The sequence below is a fragment of the Piliocolobus tephrosceles genome, chromosome 1, assembly GCF_002776525.5.
Source record: "Piliocolobus tephrosceles isolate RC106 chromosome 1, ASM277652v3, whole genome shotgun sequence".
In the NCBI taxonomy this organism is placed as follows: Eukaryota; Metazoa; Chordata; class Mammalia; order Primates; family Cercopithecidae; genus Piliocolobus; species Piliocolobus tephrosceles.
In genome coordinates, this window is record NC_045434.1 from 36429920 (window position 1) to 36443744 (window position 13825).

At 41.5% G+C, this 13825-nt stretch overlaps 2 protein-coding genes across 4 annotated transcripts in view; one reads left to right on the top strand and one right to left on the bottom strand.

The window, feature by feature from the left end:
• The window catches only part of LOC111527795 (torsin-1A-interacting protein 2), a 37789-nt gene extending 31786 nt beyond the window's left edge, over window positions 1-6003 (bottom strand). For both annotated transcript variants that reach the window (XM_023194275.2, XM_023194276.2), the window contains exons 1-2: window positions 5862-6003; window positions 5408-5542 (exon numbers count right to left, since the gene is read on the bottom strand). The gene's annotated coding sequence lies outside the window, so the exon portion shown is untranslated. The remainder of the gene's footprint in view (window positions 1-5407; window positions 5543-5861) is intronic.
• A 4070-nt stretch (window positions 6004-10073) lies between these two features.
• TOR1AIP1 (torsin 1A interacting protein 1) overlaps window positions 10074-13825 on the top strand; it is a 40670-nt gene continuing 36918 nt past the window's right edge. For both annotated transcript variants that reach the window (XM_023194278.3, XM_023194279.3), the window contains exons 1-2: window positions 10074-11427; window positions 13140-13217. In XM_023194278.3, the coding sequence (XP_023050046.1) occupies window positions 10950-11427; window positions 13140-13217 (556 nt within the window). In that variant the 5' untranslated portion in view covers window positions 10074-10949. The remainder of the gene's footprint in view (window positions 11428-13139; window positions 13218-13825) is intronic.

Here is a 13825-nt window from a genome sequence, read left to right on the forward strand (position 1 = left end):
CAAATGTTTGTTTCTCTGTATTTTCACTAACTGATGACTTATTTTAGATTTTTGAAAGGGAGTTTGAAAAAATACTAGCCTAGGAACAAAAAGCACTCTACCTCCCTAGGCAACTGTTTTTTACACAGGAACTGAATGCCTGGCGAAGTTCAAATTCTGTAGATATTTTCTGAGTACAGAAAGTCTTCCTTTCCTTCTTACCCTTCTTCCTACTCCCTCCCAACTCCTTTGACTTGTCTCTCTAGTTTCAGTTGACCATGTAGAGTTATTAAGCTATGCATGAAGGATCTAAGAGTTTGCTAAGATTTCCGATAGTGGGTGGCACGACTGGCTGCCAGGTTTAGTTCAACTTCCCTAATCACTTTTAGTATCTACTTCAAGTCAACATATTTTTATTAAACTTTTTATTTTGAACTAATTTTAGACTTACAGAAAAGTTGCAAAAATAGCACAGAGTTCCGTTATATCCTTCATCTAGCATCTTATATAATTACAGTTATCAAAAACAAGAAATCAACATTGATACAATTCAATTAACTAAACCAGAGGCTACGTTCAAATTTCACCATTTCTTTTAGTTGTTATTTTTCCTTAGTCTTCAGTCTATGACAGTTCCTCAGTGTTTACCTGTCATTTGTGGCCTTTTCTTCTTTGTGACCTTCACACTTTTGAAGAATACTCGTCAGTTATTTTGGGTTTAGTGTTTTTTGTTTTTAATTTTTTAAAATAAGGATGTGGTCTTGCTACGTTCCCTAGGCTGGTCTCGAACTCCTGGGCTCAAGTGATCCTCTTGCCTTGGCTTCCCAAAGTGCTGGGATTACAGGCATGAGCCTCGGCACCTGGCCTGGCCAGTTATTTTGTAGAATGTTCCTCAGTTTAGATTTTTATAATATTTTATCATGATTGGAAAGATAAAAAGAGTATGCATTTTTGGCAATAACAAACACCACAGAAATGCCACTGTGTCCTTCTCACTGCATATCTTTGGGTTCATGATGTCCTTGTCTTATTACTGGTGATGTTAACCTTAATCGCTTTTTTAACATAGTATCTCCACTGTCAGATTACTATTTTTTCTTTGTAGTTAATAATTATCCTGGGAGAGATACTTTGAGACTATGTAAATATTCTGATTGTCCTTTAACTGAATTTTGTCTGCAACGACGACTACGGTACTGTTTCCCTAATGGTGGTTTTGTATTTCCTTCTTTCCTTCAATGTTTACTAATCGGAATTCTTCTGTTAGAAAGAGTTGTCCCTTCTCCCCTACTTATTTATTCAGCAATATCAGTATGAACTCATTTTATTTTATGGGTTAAAGTCCAATACTATCATTATTCATTTTACTGCTCAAATTGTTCCAACCTGGATACCAGGAACTCCTTCAAGTTGGCTCCTTTTGACAAGGTCCCTTTTTCTAGCATTTCCTTACTTTCAAGCACCACAGGATGTTTCAGGCTTATCTTGTATTTTCTCTGCCTCCGCACTGAAATCAGCCACTTCTCTAAAAAGTCCTAGTGCCTTTACAAACCAAGATCTGAATGCTCAGTGTTACTGGGGTATAACTATCAAGCCAACAATATGGACAAGTGTGTTTGTTTCCTTACTATATTCAACTCATTAGCCAGGAATCATTAGCATTACCTAGGAGCTTGCTAAAAGAACAAATTCAGGCCCCACCCTAGACCCACTAGACCAGAATCTCTGAGAGCCTCTGGCAGGAGTTTATGTTTTAACAGATTTGCCAGATGACTCTGGTGTTCACTACAAAGTTTAAGGAGCATTGCTTTACAGTTACTTTTCCTTCATTATAAATCTTGTATTTTTAATTTTAAAAAAGGAAAGCTCGCCGCGCGTGGTGGCTCACGCCTGTAATCCCAGCACTTTGGGAGGCCAAGACAGGCATATCATGAGGTCAGGAGATCGAGACCATCCTGGCTAATACAGTGAAACCCCACCTCTACTAAAAATACCAAAAAATTAGCCAGGCCTGGTGGCGGATGCCTGTAGTCCCACCTACTCGGAAGGCTGAGGCAGGAGAATGGCATGAACTTGGGAGGCAGAGCTTGCAGTGAGCCGAGATCATGCCACTGCACTCCAGCCTGGGCGACAGAACGAGACTCCATCTCAAAAAAAAAAAGGAAAACTTAAACCTAATAATTTGCCTTGTATATAAATTATATTTTTACTACAATCTAATAAAACTATAGGTGAATGGCCTCATCTGTTAAGGAACTAAATATTTCCCTTATCTTCTTTATTTTCCTACAACATTTGTTAAAAATCTAGTGGTCAAAGTAGTTATAAAGGGGGGCAGGGGCAGGAGGCGCAGTGGCTCATGCCTTTAATCCCAGCCTTCTGGGAGCCAAGGTGAGAGAATCATGTCAGGCTGGGAGTTTGAGACCAGCCAGGTCAACACAGTGAGACCCTATCTCTACAAAAATACAAAACATAGCTGGGTGTGGCAGTGTGTGCCTATAGTCTCAGTTACTTGGGAGACTGAGGTGGGAGGATCATTTGAGCTAAGGAGTTCAAGTTTGCAGTAAGCTATGATAGTGCCACTATACTCCAGCCTGGGCAACAGAGCAAGCCCTTGTCTCCAAAAAAAAAAAAAAAGAAAAGAAAAGAAAAAAATAGTTACATACAGTACTTTAAAAAATACTGTAGTCAGGTATGGTGGCTTATGCCTATAATCCCAGGAGGTTCAGGCAGGAGAAGACTGCTTGAGCCCAAGGGTTCAGAGACCAGCCTAGACAACATATCAAGACCTTGTCTATACAAAAAATACAAAAATTAGTCAGGTATGGTGGTCTGTGCCTGTAGTCTCAGCTACTTGGAAGGCTGAGGTGGGAGGATTACTTAAGACTGGGAGGTCAAGGATGCAGTGAGCTGTGATTGTGCCACTGCACTCCAGCCTGAATAAGAGAGATCCTGTCTCAAAAAAGAAACAAACAAAAAACTGTAAATAATGTTACTTTCATACAAAGAAAGTTGTAAGTCAGCCTCCAGGATCAACTCCTATCTACAAATATGACCTAACATCCATAAAGCAAATCTACCAAACATAAAACCCAATATAGCATTATTCTCTAAGGTCAGACTGCCTAGGTCTGAATGACTGCTTCAGCTTCTGACTTGGTGTTTCTCTTTCTCTCTCTCTGCCCTTGGTTTTGTTTTTTGTTTTGTTTTTGAGACTGAGTCTCACTCTGTCCCCCAGGCTGGAGTGCAGTGGTGCGATCTCAGCTCACAGTAACCTCCACCTCCCAGGGTCAAACGATTCTCCTGCCTCGAGCCTCCCGAGAAGCTGGGATTACAGGTGTCTGCCACCATGCCCAGCTAATTTCTTTGTATTTTTAGTAGAGATGGGGTTTTACCATGTTGGCCAGGCTGGTCTCAAACTCCTGACCTCAAGTGATCCACCCACCTTGGCCTCCCAAAATGCTGGGACTATAGGCGTGAGCCACTGTGCCCAGCCCCTGGCTAACTTTTTCCTTGGTTTTCTTAATTACAAAATGGAATAACAGTATTTAGATGAAAGAGGCAATGTGAAGATTAAATGAGATAATGTGCAATACTGACAACCACAGGGGCACAAAAGAAGTCCTCAAAAACTGTAAATTGTTATTATTTGAACTACTAAAGGCAAAACCAAACAGCTTCATTTAATTAAAACAAAACCCCAGAAGAAACCAATGTTTTAAAATTTGACTTCTTCCAAAAATGTCATTACATTTACATGATATATACTCATGGTCAAGGGCTGAAGGAAAATCTCTAAAAACCAAACAATTTGATTTGTTGAGGTAGTGGAATTATAGGTGAATTTTCTTCCCAGAAATTTTGATTACCAAAATTATGTGCACAGTTCATAACTGAGTCATGGCATCAAAAAAAAAAAAAAAAAAAATGTGTCAGCTCCTTTAAATACTAGTAAAGAGGAAAACAGCCCACATAGTGACAAAATAGGAATTCAAACCCAGCTATGACTCCAAAGTCTATGCTCATTACCAACGTTAGGGACACCCTTCCTTATTCCCAAATGTTTGATTTCTGTGCAAAATTTATGATAATGTATGATCGCCCTACGAATTCCTTCTTGTGGGACACAGTTTAATCCAGTAGTTCATATGATGTAGAAATATAATGAAATTTTAACACAATTAAAATTCTAAACGGCAAATAAAACAGCCAATTCTTCATTCTTCAAATTTTTTGGGAGGTTGTCAAATCTCCAGGTTTATAGGCCTTCACAGTTAACTTAGTGAACAACCACGAAGTGATAAAGCAGACAAGGCTTCTTGAAGCAAACTTTCCTTCAGGAAATTCAAGTGGCATTTCAAAGAAGTGTGGACTTTCCTGGAATAGAGTTTTGACTTCTGTGTTCCATGGAAACGAATGGAACACAGAAATAACTTCTTAGGCAAAAATAAGTTATATACAAGATATAATGCATTGTGAAAACACCTAATAATCCCCAAATAATTAGCTACATTCTGAAGTTAATTTACTTGTGAATTATTGAAGCTCTCAAGCTAGCATTACCTCTACATTAGGAAAGAAACTAGATAAAATAGTTCTTAAATGAGTCACGAAAGGTTGCGTAACAAACCTGCAGAAAAAGAGGTAATCAAGTTGTGGACTGCACATTCAGCATAATAAACATTATTGAAGACAGGCACTCAATTTTCATAGCAAATGTTAGTTTTTCAAACTGTTCTAATCCACACAAAGGCTTCCAAGAACATCTGTAGTTACTCTACCACGAAGTTCCTTTTTTTATTAAATGTTTCCACTGGCCCTTTATATACTCACCTTGTGCTCAAAAAATAAAGCTCAAAAAACATAGATAACTGCCACAGCTTAAAGAAAGGATCTCTCATACAGATCCAAAATAAAATGTTTTAAAACCTAAAGACAGGTAAAACAAAACCAGTATGTTTAATCTATGTAACTCATTTCTGGATCTGTGTAACAGTATAAAGTCTGATAATTAAGCATTACTCATAAAGTAGAGAGTACTATGAACTTTGTTAAAAGAAGGAAAAGGCACAAACTTTTTCATCAGGTATTAAACACAATTGGGAGGATAGTACATATATAATATGTAAGCAAAATGGTAGGAAGTCTTACTAAAACTTCAACTTTGCCCTTTTTAGCACCATTTTTTTTTTAAGTACTATCTTTTCAGGATTAAGATTAAGAATGTCAAGATCCTAGGCATGCTGGGCATGGAGTAATCACCACCTACACTAGTAGGCAAATTTGCCACTTACATTTCAAACCCTAAAATAATTCTGCTTCTCATATTAAAGTCTAAACCCCAAAATTTACTCACATCTTACCCTGTTTAATATTTATAAGATTCAGTTTCTTTTTATCCCAAAACAAAAATATACCCCCAACCTACCTCGTTTACTGTTTGAGTGAGGCCAGGTGTGGTGGCTCACGCCTGTAATCCCAGCACTTTGGGAGGCTGAGGCGGGAGGATCGCTTGAAGCCAGGAGTTCCAGACCCGCCTGGACAATACAGTGAGACCCTGTCTCTACAAAAATAAAAAATAAAGTTATTAGTGGGGCAAGGTGGTGCCGGCCTGTAGTTACAGCTACTTGGGTGGCTGAGGCGGGAGGATCGCTTGAGCCCAGAAGTATGAGGCTGTGGTGAGCTATAATCACGCCACTGTACTCTAGCCTGAGTGACAGAACAAGTACCTGTCTCAAAAACAATAAAAATTAAAATACCATTTGTGCGGTAGGGAGGTGGGGGTGGGGAGGGACCGCTTCTGGAAGTCCTTTTGAAAAATTCAAGACATCAATTCCAATACTAAAACATGGAAAACTTGCATAGTCATTTTGTTTACTTACAAATTCTGGCGGGGTCTTAAATCGTAGAACTGTTAGTATCAGGAGAGCCCTTCGAATGGTCTTTCCGCTCCACACCGCTCGGCTGCACCCAGCGGCCGCCGCGGCCCGAATGTCGCCCAGGGTCCCCGCCCATATGACAAACATTTTCCGCCGGAAGGCGCCTGTGGAATGCTGGGACCAGTAGTCTCCGCGCCCTGCCTTCTGCCTTCTCCTCCATCCTCCACCCTCTACTGCCAGGTCGTCTGACCCAGCGACAGGCGCGGTAAATGCACGACCAAACCGCGGAGGTCCCCGAGTTCTCACGCTATCTGACAGGATTACAGGCATCTCTGTAAGACGTCGACCACCCTGACCCATATGATCTGACATTCATAGACTGAAGAAACTCATAGGACCAACACAGTGAGAAGCAATACCAAATGATAATGGCAAGCACCAAGTCCTGGAACACACCCTCTGTGCCATTAAGAGGAGCATGTACTCAAACGAATTGCCTAATCTAAACCTCAGTTTGCTCGTGTGTCAAATGGGGACAACGTTACAATCTTATAACAAACTTATAAGATTGTTATGAGTAAATTAGATGACATATGTAGTATGTCTGCTAAATGACAGTAGTGACAAAAAATAGCTATTGTTTTGATCTATTAATTTTATAAATGTGAAAATTAAGAGATGGCAAGCAATTTACCCAAGAACATACAATTTGTTGGGGTCAAAATCGAGTAAGTCTAAAATTCTTGTTCTTAAACTACACCAATTCAAGACAAATCTAAACCAATTTCAAGAAGAAATCTACTCATGTAAAACTCCCTTTCCCTTTCCTCAGTTTTTTCCGTAACAGTCATGACCAACACACTATTTTACTTATTTTGATTTTTGCCTGACTCCTCCTATAGAATATAATCTCCAAGAAGGCAGGAAACATTTTTTTTTCATCTATTTTGTTCACTGCTGTATCCCCAGCACAGAGAACAGGGACTGCCTACTACATAGTAGCTCAGGTATTTTTTGAATTAATAATTCCTCACTTAATGTGATTTTTGGTGCCTTCACTTCTCAACCATCCTCTTTTGGCAGAAGTGACAGGATATGGTAACACTCTTAGATGGTGTTTAATAATTAACTGCAATTCCTAATTCAACAAAAAGTAGAATACTATATTCCATTCACTTCATTGTGTTTAATTTCAGTATAACATTTCCAGCTATTTTCATTTGTATTAAGTCATTAAAATATTTTTTCTATCATTTGTAAGACTGGGGAATAAATGGAGTCAGCTACTATATCTTTAATTAACTTCCTCCTGTTTAATATTTTAATCATCTTTTCCTTATTAAAATTAAGTGTTGCCCACTTCTACTACTAAGTCACAACAGATAGATGATTTCTCTTTAAATGAATTTCTGCTTACCCTAAGCAAAAAGTTCCTGTACAAAATTTGTTGTTCTAAAATGTTTCATTTAAAGTAATTTATTTTGGCCAGGCGTGGTGGCTCATGCCTGTAATCCCAGCACTTTGGGAGACCAAGGCGGGTGGATCACCTGAGGTCAGGAGTTCAACACCAGCCTTGACAACATGGCAAAACTCCGTCTCTACTAAAAATACACAAATTAGCTGGGCGTGGTGACAGGCACCTGTAATCCCAGCTACTCGGGAAGCTGAGGCAGGAGATCACTTGAACCCAGGGTGGCGGGAAGCTGCAGTGAGCTGAGATCGCGCCACTCCACTCCCGCCTAGGCGAAAGAGCGAGACTTTGTCTCTAAATAAATTAATTAAAAATGAAACAAAATAACTGATTTAGGAACCCAGTCTCAAGAGCACAGGATTTCTAGACCTAGCCCTAATAGTTAAGTGTGTGAATTAATGCCAGTCATTTAATCTGAATTGTAATTTTTCGTGTTTGTCTTTCCCAATAAATGGCAAATTCCCTAAAGGTAAAGCAATCTTTATCTCATTGCTGGCACAAAACACATGTTTGATAAGTAAATGAATTATTTAGTGTATTCTTTGTTTTAATCTTTTCTTTTTTTTCTGAGACGGGTCTCGCTCTGTCGCCCAGGCTGGAGTGCAGTGGCCGGATCTCGGCTCACTGCAAGCTCCGCAGTCCTGGGTTTACGCCATTCTCCCGCCTCAGCCTCCTGAGTAGCTGGGACTACAGGTGCCCACCACCTCGCCTGGCTAGTTTTTTTGTATTTTTGTAGTAGAGACAGGGTTTCACCGTGTTAGCCAGGATGGTCTCGATCTCCTGACGTCGTGATCCGCCTGTCTCTGCCTCCCAAAGTGCTGGGATTAGAGGCTTGAGCCACCGCACCCAGCCTAATCATTTCTTTTCTTACTGGTCTTCTTTTTTGAGTCACTGAATTCCTCCAGATTTCTCAAATTCCCAAAGTAACTTTAACATCCAGAGCTGAGGCCTTCTTTTTTAGTGGCCCAGCGCATCCCTTATAATATTGGCTATGAGTCTACTGTCACTGTAATGTCACCTCTTTTGGGCAACTCTTATAGTCTGAATAATAGCTACAGCAGAGTATCTAGTTTTATAACAGTTTAGCTTTGCCTCAGAGTTAGTAAGTTTGGTATCTGTAAGGTTTCTAGGTGAAGGAGGCAGTCACAGTAGAGGTAGGTTTCTGTATGCTTACAACCTAGACAAGAGAGGGAAAATCCTATGCATATATATATATGTATGTATGTATGTTAGTATTAAAGTTACCATGCCTCTAATTTTACAGTCTCATTAATTTAGTTGAAAGGCCATTCCTAAGCCTTTACAAGCCGTTTTAATTACAAAATACGCATATTCTGATTATTCAATAATATGTAGAACCTCTCATCTTCTCTGATTGTTCAGTATGTAGAATCTCTTCTCTTTTTTAATTTGTCCCTCAAACCTAAGTTTTACAAGCCTGTATCCAAGTTTTATAAGCTAGTATCCCAGTTTCTATATAGTCCTCTGTCTTGGTAAAATGTTTCAAGGAGACTTTAATGTTCATAACATGAACTCAATATATTACTGTAAAATTTATATTTAATAATTAAATCTATCAAGGAATTTACACTATTGTGTTACTAATGAGTCATGTAATAGCCACTTTAAAGGGAAAGCCCTACTTAAAACATAAATAAAAGCCACGTATTACCATATCAATACTTATCAGTATTTTGTTGGAAAAATCTAGCAAATTTCTGAAATATACCATCTAATCCAGGCTGACAAGGGAGAGTACCCTTTTCATTTTTCCTTAAAAGACAAGAAGAAAGAAGAAAAAGAAAGAGAGATAAACAAGTCTCTTTTGTTACTTTCCTGCAGTTTTTAAAAGCTATATTGTATACAAAGCTACAGTAAACTAGGCTCCTAACAGGCCAAACCCTATCTCACTCTAAAACTCTAATTCCTCCTGCCTGTGGCCAAATTTATGGACAATATTAGTAAAAACATAGTACACTGCCGGGCGCGGGGGCTCAAGCCTGTAATCCCAGCACTTTGGGAGGCCGAGGCGGGCGAATCACGAGGTCAAGGGATCCAGACCATCCTGGCTAACACGGTGAAACCCCGTCTCTACTAAAAATACAAAAAAATTAGCCGGATGTGGTGGCTGGCGCCTGTAGTTCCAGCTGCTGGGGAGGCTGAGGCAGGAGAAAGTTGTGAACCCTGGAAGCGGAACTTGCAGTGAGCCAAGATCGTGCCACTGCACTCCAGCCTGGGTGACAGAGCGAACTCCGTCTCAAAATAAAATAAAATACAAACTAAAAACATAGTACGCATTACGACCTAAGTAGTTGAAATTTGTGCCAAGTCTGAGCAACAAATGAGTTGCTCAGAAGCATTTTAAGGTGATTACTTGCAAGAATAAACAAACACCTTCAAACTTTCAGAATCCCTCATTGTAACCTGTATCCAAATTACAATTTTTAAAATCTGTTCACTCCAATCATACAAAGTCCTACAAGAAGTTGTATATTTGAAGGTGATTTGAGCTTTTTTTCAATAATTATTCAGACTTTACACGAACTTAATCGACCTTCTCTGAGTGTGTCTAAATTTGGTTAGGTATTTGCAGATGAGCCACATCTGTAAACATGGTATATGGAGGTGAAACAATTAGCTTTTACCATGCTTATTCCAGAAAGTCCAGAAAGCATTCTAAATCAAATGTAGAGTACCACGTCATATCCAGAATAAAAGTAAAAATAATGGATCACAACTTAAAATCACAGTGCTGTCTTTAATCAAAAAACTTGTTCCTCACTGTGCACAATGTAGCACTAACATGGTCTTCCGAACAGTGCTGCTTGGTATAAAACCAAGAAATATTATAGACCAGGAATAAGGTTATGTTTCCTATGGGTACATTTCGGAAAAGAAAATACATCCAAAGAATATGACCGTAGACAGGATTTTGTACAACCTCACCAGGTGACAAAATTTAAAACTAGCCTTCATAAGGAACTTGAAACTAAAATTTTTGCCACGAAAACATGACATGTGCAAAAGTTATCTCTGGCCATCACTCCTGCTAAGGACACTGGGAAGGACATGCTCAACGTAGCAGTCGATCAGAACGATTCCAGGGAAACTGCGCAACAGCCTGGGGCCGAGAAGCGAAACTTGGTCTTCTTCACCCTCGTCTCACTCCTTTTCCCGCAGACTTGGTACTGGGAGATAGAACGGGCGTCTCCTATATGCAGGCAAAACTTGCCACGAGCGGCTAGACTTGGGACAGGCAATTTGCCCTGCCACCCTTCTGTCGCCCCCACCCCTCCTTTAATTAAGGCCGAAGGCAGAGACGTCCTCCTCCCCCTTCTCCTCCTCTTTGGTGCCTCCAGCCAGGAGGCGGGAGCGACCCACAGCAGCTGACCCAGCTCAGGCACTGCCTCTCCCATAGCCCTCAAGACACACCATGGGCCCAGAGGCAGGTTTGCTACACAGCAGCGACGACGCAGGCGGCGGCCCCAGCGACTCGCAACTGCCTCCCTGACCACAGCGACCACCGGCTAACACACCCGAGAAGCCATCGCCGCCATCGGCAGGAGAACCTAGGGTCCATAAACCCATCTTCGCGATCGACTAAAGCTACGTCAACAACTATGGCGGGCGAGGGACGGCGGGCGGAGGCGGTGCGGGAAGGATGGGGTGTGTACGTCACTCCCAGGGCCCCCATCCGAGAAGGAAGGGGCCGGCTCGCCCCTCAAAATGGCGGCAGCAGCGATGCGCCTGCGTACGGAACTCCTCCGTCGCGCCAGGGCCGGCGGGAAGTGAGGTTCTCGGAAGAGCCGCCAGAAGTGTACGGAGACTTCGAGCCCCTGGTGGCCAAAGAAAGGTCCCCGGTGGGAAAACGAACCCGGCTAGAAGAGTTCCGGCCCGATTCTGCGAAAGAGGAAGTGAGAGAAAGCGCGTACTACCTTCGGTCTAGGCAGCGGCGGAGGCTGCCGCGACTCCAGGAAGCCGAGGAGATGCAGACGCGAAGGGCTACCCGCCTTCAGCAGCAGTACTCACAGCAGTTTCCTCTACAGCCGTCTCCCGTTACGACCAGGAGAGGGCTGCGGGACTGTCATTCCTCTGAAGGTGAGGACCGCGGAGGTAACAGTCCCAGCCACGAGCCAGGGAACGCGCGGGGGCGGACGCGCGCCTCCGTGGAGCTCATCCCCGCCTGGGTACTAAGTACTGGGATTGGGTACTGGGTACTCCTCAGCCCCCTCTGGACGTGTGTCGCCGTGCAAGGGCCACCCTGACCCGCAGCGGGGAAGGAAGCGCCGACCCAAGGAGTGGAAAGATGGTCGTATGGAGCGACCCGGGCAGGGCTGGGGCACTCTGTCCAACATCGGGCATCAATTTAGGGGAGTCAGGGCTGCCTTTTTTTGCAGGCCTTCACGAGGGTACAGCGAATTACTCCAGGTTCGGTTTCATTTTGGTTTTTTCTACCCTGCGGATGTTTCTACGGAAACCACTTCCATTTCCTTTTTTAACACTCGCAGGCTAGAGTCTCCAGCTGAGGATCTAACCTTTCAGTCGTTTTCCCTCCCCACCCAGATGGGGAGAGAGAAAGGAGAAATTTTATGAGTGGGCATTTCGAGGGATTGCTGAGTTTAGTTAATTGATTTGAGACCTCGCCCAATACTTACACCGAAATGGGGTAACTCATTTTTCCTGAACTCATGTTCCCCAGTGTCTGATAAACTTGAGCTGATTGCTCTTTCTCCAGTGTGGTGGTCCCTGCCAAAAATCTGCCACTTTGGTGGCCGTCACTGTAACCTCAAGTAGTCTGGCAAATCAGGCTGACAAAGCAACCTGAAAAATAAGACTATTAATTAGTTTTCGTCTAAATGGACAAAAGGGATGCTGACGGAGTGAATGTTAGGTAAGTCATAGGTGAATCCGTTTCCTTAACCTATCCTTTCCCCCCCTGCCCCCCCCCCCCCATTTTGGTACCTAACACTGAGTCACAGATGAAGTTTCGTGTTAGTCCCACGTAAGGCACCTGTGAGGTGAAAATCAGCGGACCTGAGTCACAATGGGATGACATAGTTTGTGGTAGACTGTTGATATGCGGAGGAGTGGGTTTTCAGCTTACAGCACGGTGATAGGCTGCAAGTTTACCTGCTGACTCGTCAAGGTACTGACATATGTGAAGACTTGATTTTGGCAACTTTATGTTAAAGTTGTGTCAGTTACTTTTGGGTGTAGCAACTCAAGACAATTTAGCCCATATATGTGTGTGTTTTATCTCTTTTAAGATTACAAAGTTTTTGCAGACAAGGAGCCTATCATATATATTTGATAGTAATTTAAGTACTTGGTTTGCTTCAGTATCTTTCAGTACCTGGAAGAATGCTTTGCACAAGGTAGGCAATAAATATATTACATTGTATTGAGTCCCCCAGAGCCTAGTGCAGTTATATAGGCTAACATTTTTTTAACAAGTAAAGAATTTACCCCTATTTTATTAAATCTTTAAGGATCTAAACATTTTCACTCTTCTGCATTCTTCCACATCGTTTGTGACTCTCTACCCCATCTTTTTGATTTTCTGAAGTAATATATTTTTGTAAAACAACAATGGCAAGTATTATTATGTTCTAATGAATTAGTTGTATTCTGTCCCAAGAGGAGTTCTGACCAGTTTAATTCCTAAGTTTTGGTAAACCTAACCACCTGTTTCTAAAGAAATGAATTTCTTGCATTTTTGCTTATGTATTGCTACAAAAATGCATAATCTGTGCCGTGATCTCCCAGGTCATATATTCTGGATTTTAGCTCTTGTTATGTCTGTTTTTTAGAGGATGAACCATCTTCCGAAACCGATTTAAGCCAAACGATTTCAAAGAAAACTGTCAGGAGCATACAAGAGGCTCCAGGTAAGAAGAGTTAACTTTTTGTTTTTCTCCTTACCTACCAACTTTTTAAATGTTCATTGAATTAAGCAATGTAAGTATGTGTAAAGAAAAGACAAGGGCAGACATGTGAGTACTTAAGAGTACCAGCCACCCATGTAACCTTGTAAGATAGATACTATACCAATTTCAAAGAAGAGAAACCTGAAGCACAGAGAAGCTAAGACAATTCTGTAAGATCACATATGTGACTGAGCCAAAATTCAAACCCAGGTTTGTCTTCTCCAGAGCCCTTTCATCTTCCAAGTGCCTCACTATCATTCTCTCATGTCATAACTAGCTACTCAGTAAAGTTTGTTAAATGCCAACTGAATGAATATGTCATACTGTCCTCTGTTTAAAATGGATTAAGTTTTTCTTTTTATTATTATTATACTTTAAGTTCTAGGGTACATGTGCACAACGTGCAGATTTGTTACATATGTATACATCTGCCATGTTGGGGTGCTGCACCTGTTAACTCATCATTTACATTAGGTATATCTCCTAATGCTACCCTCCCCCGTACCCCCACCCCGTGACAGGCCCCCGTGTGTGATGTTTCCCATCCTGTGTCCAGGGGTTCTCATTGT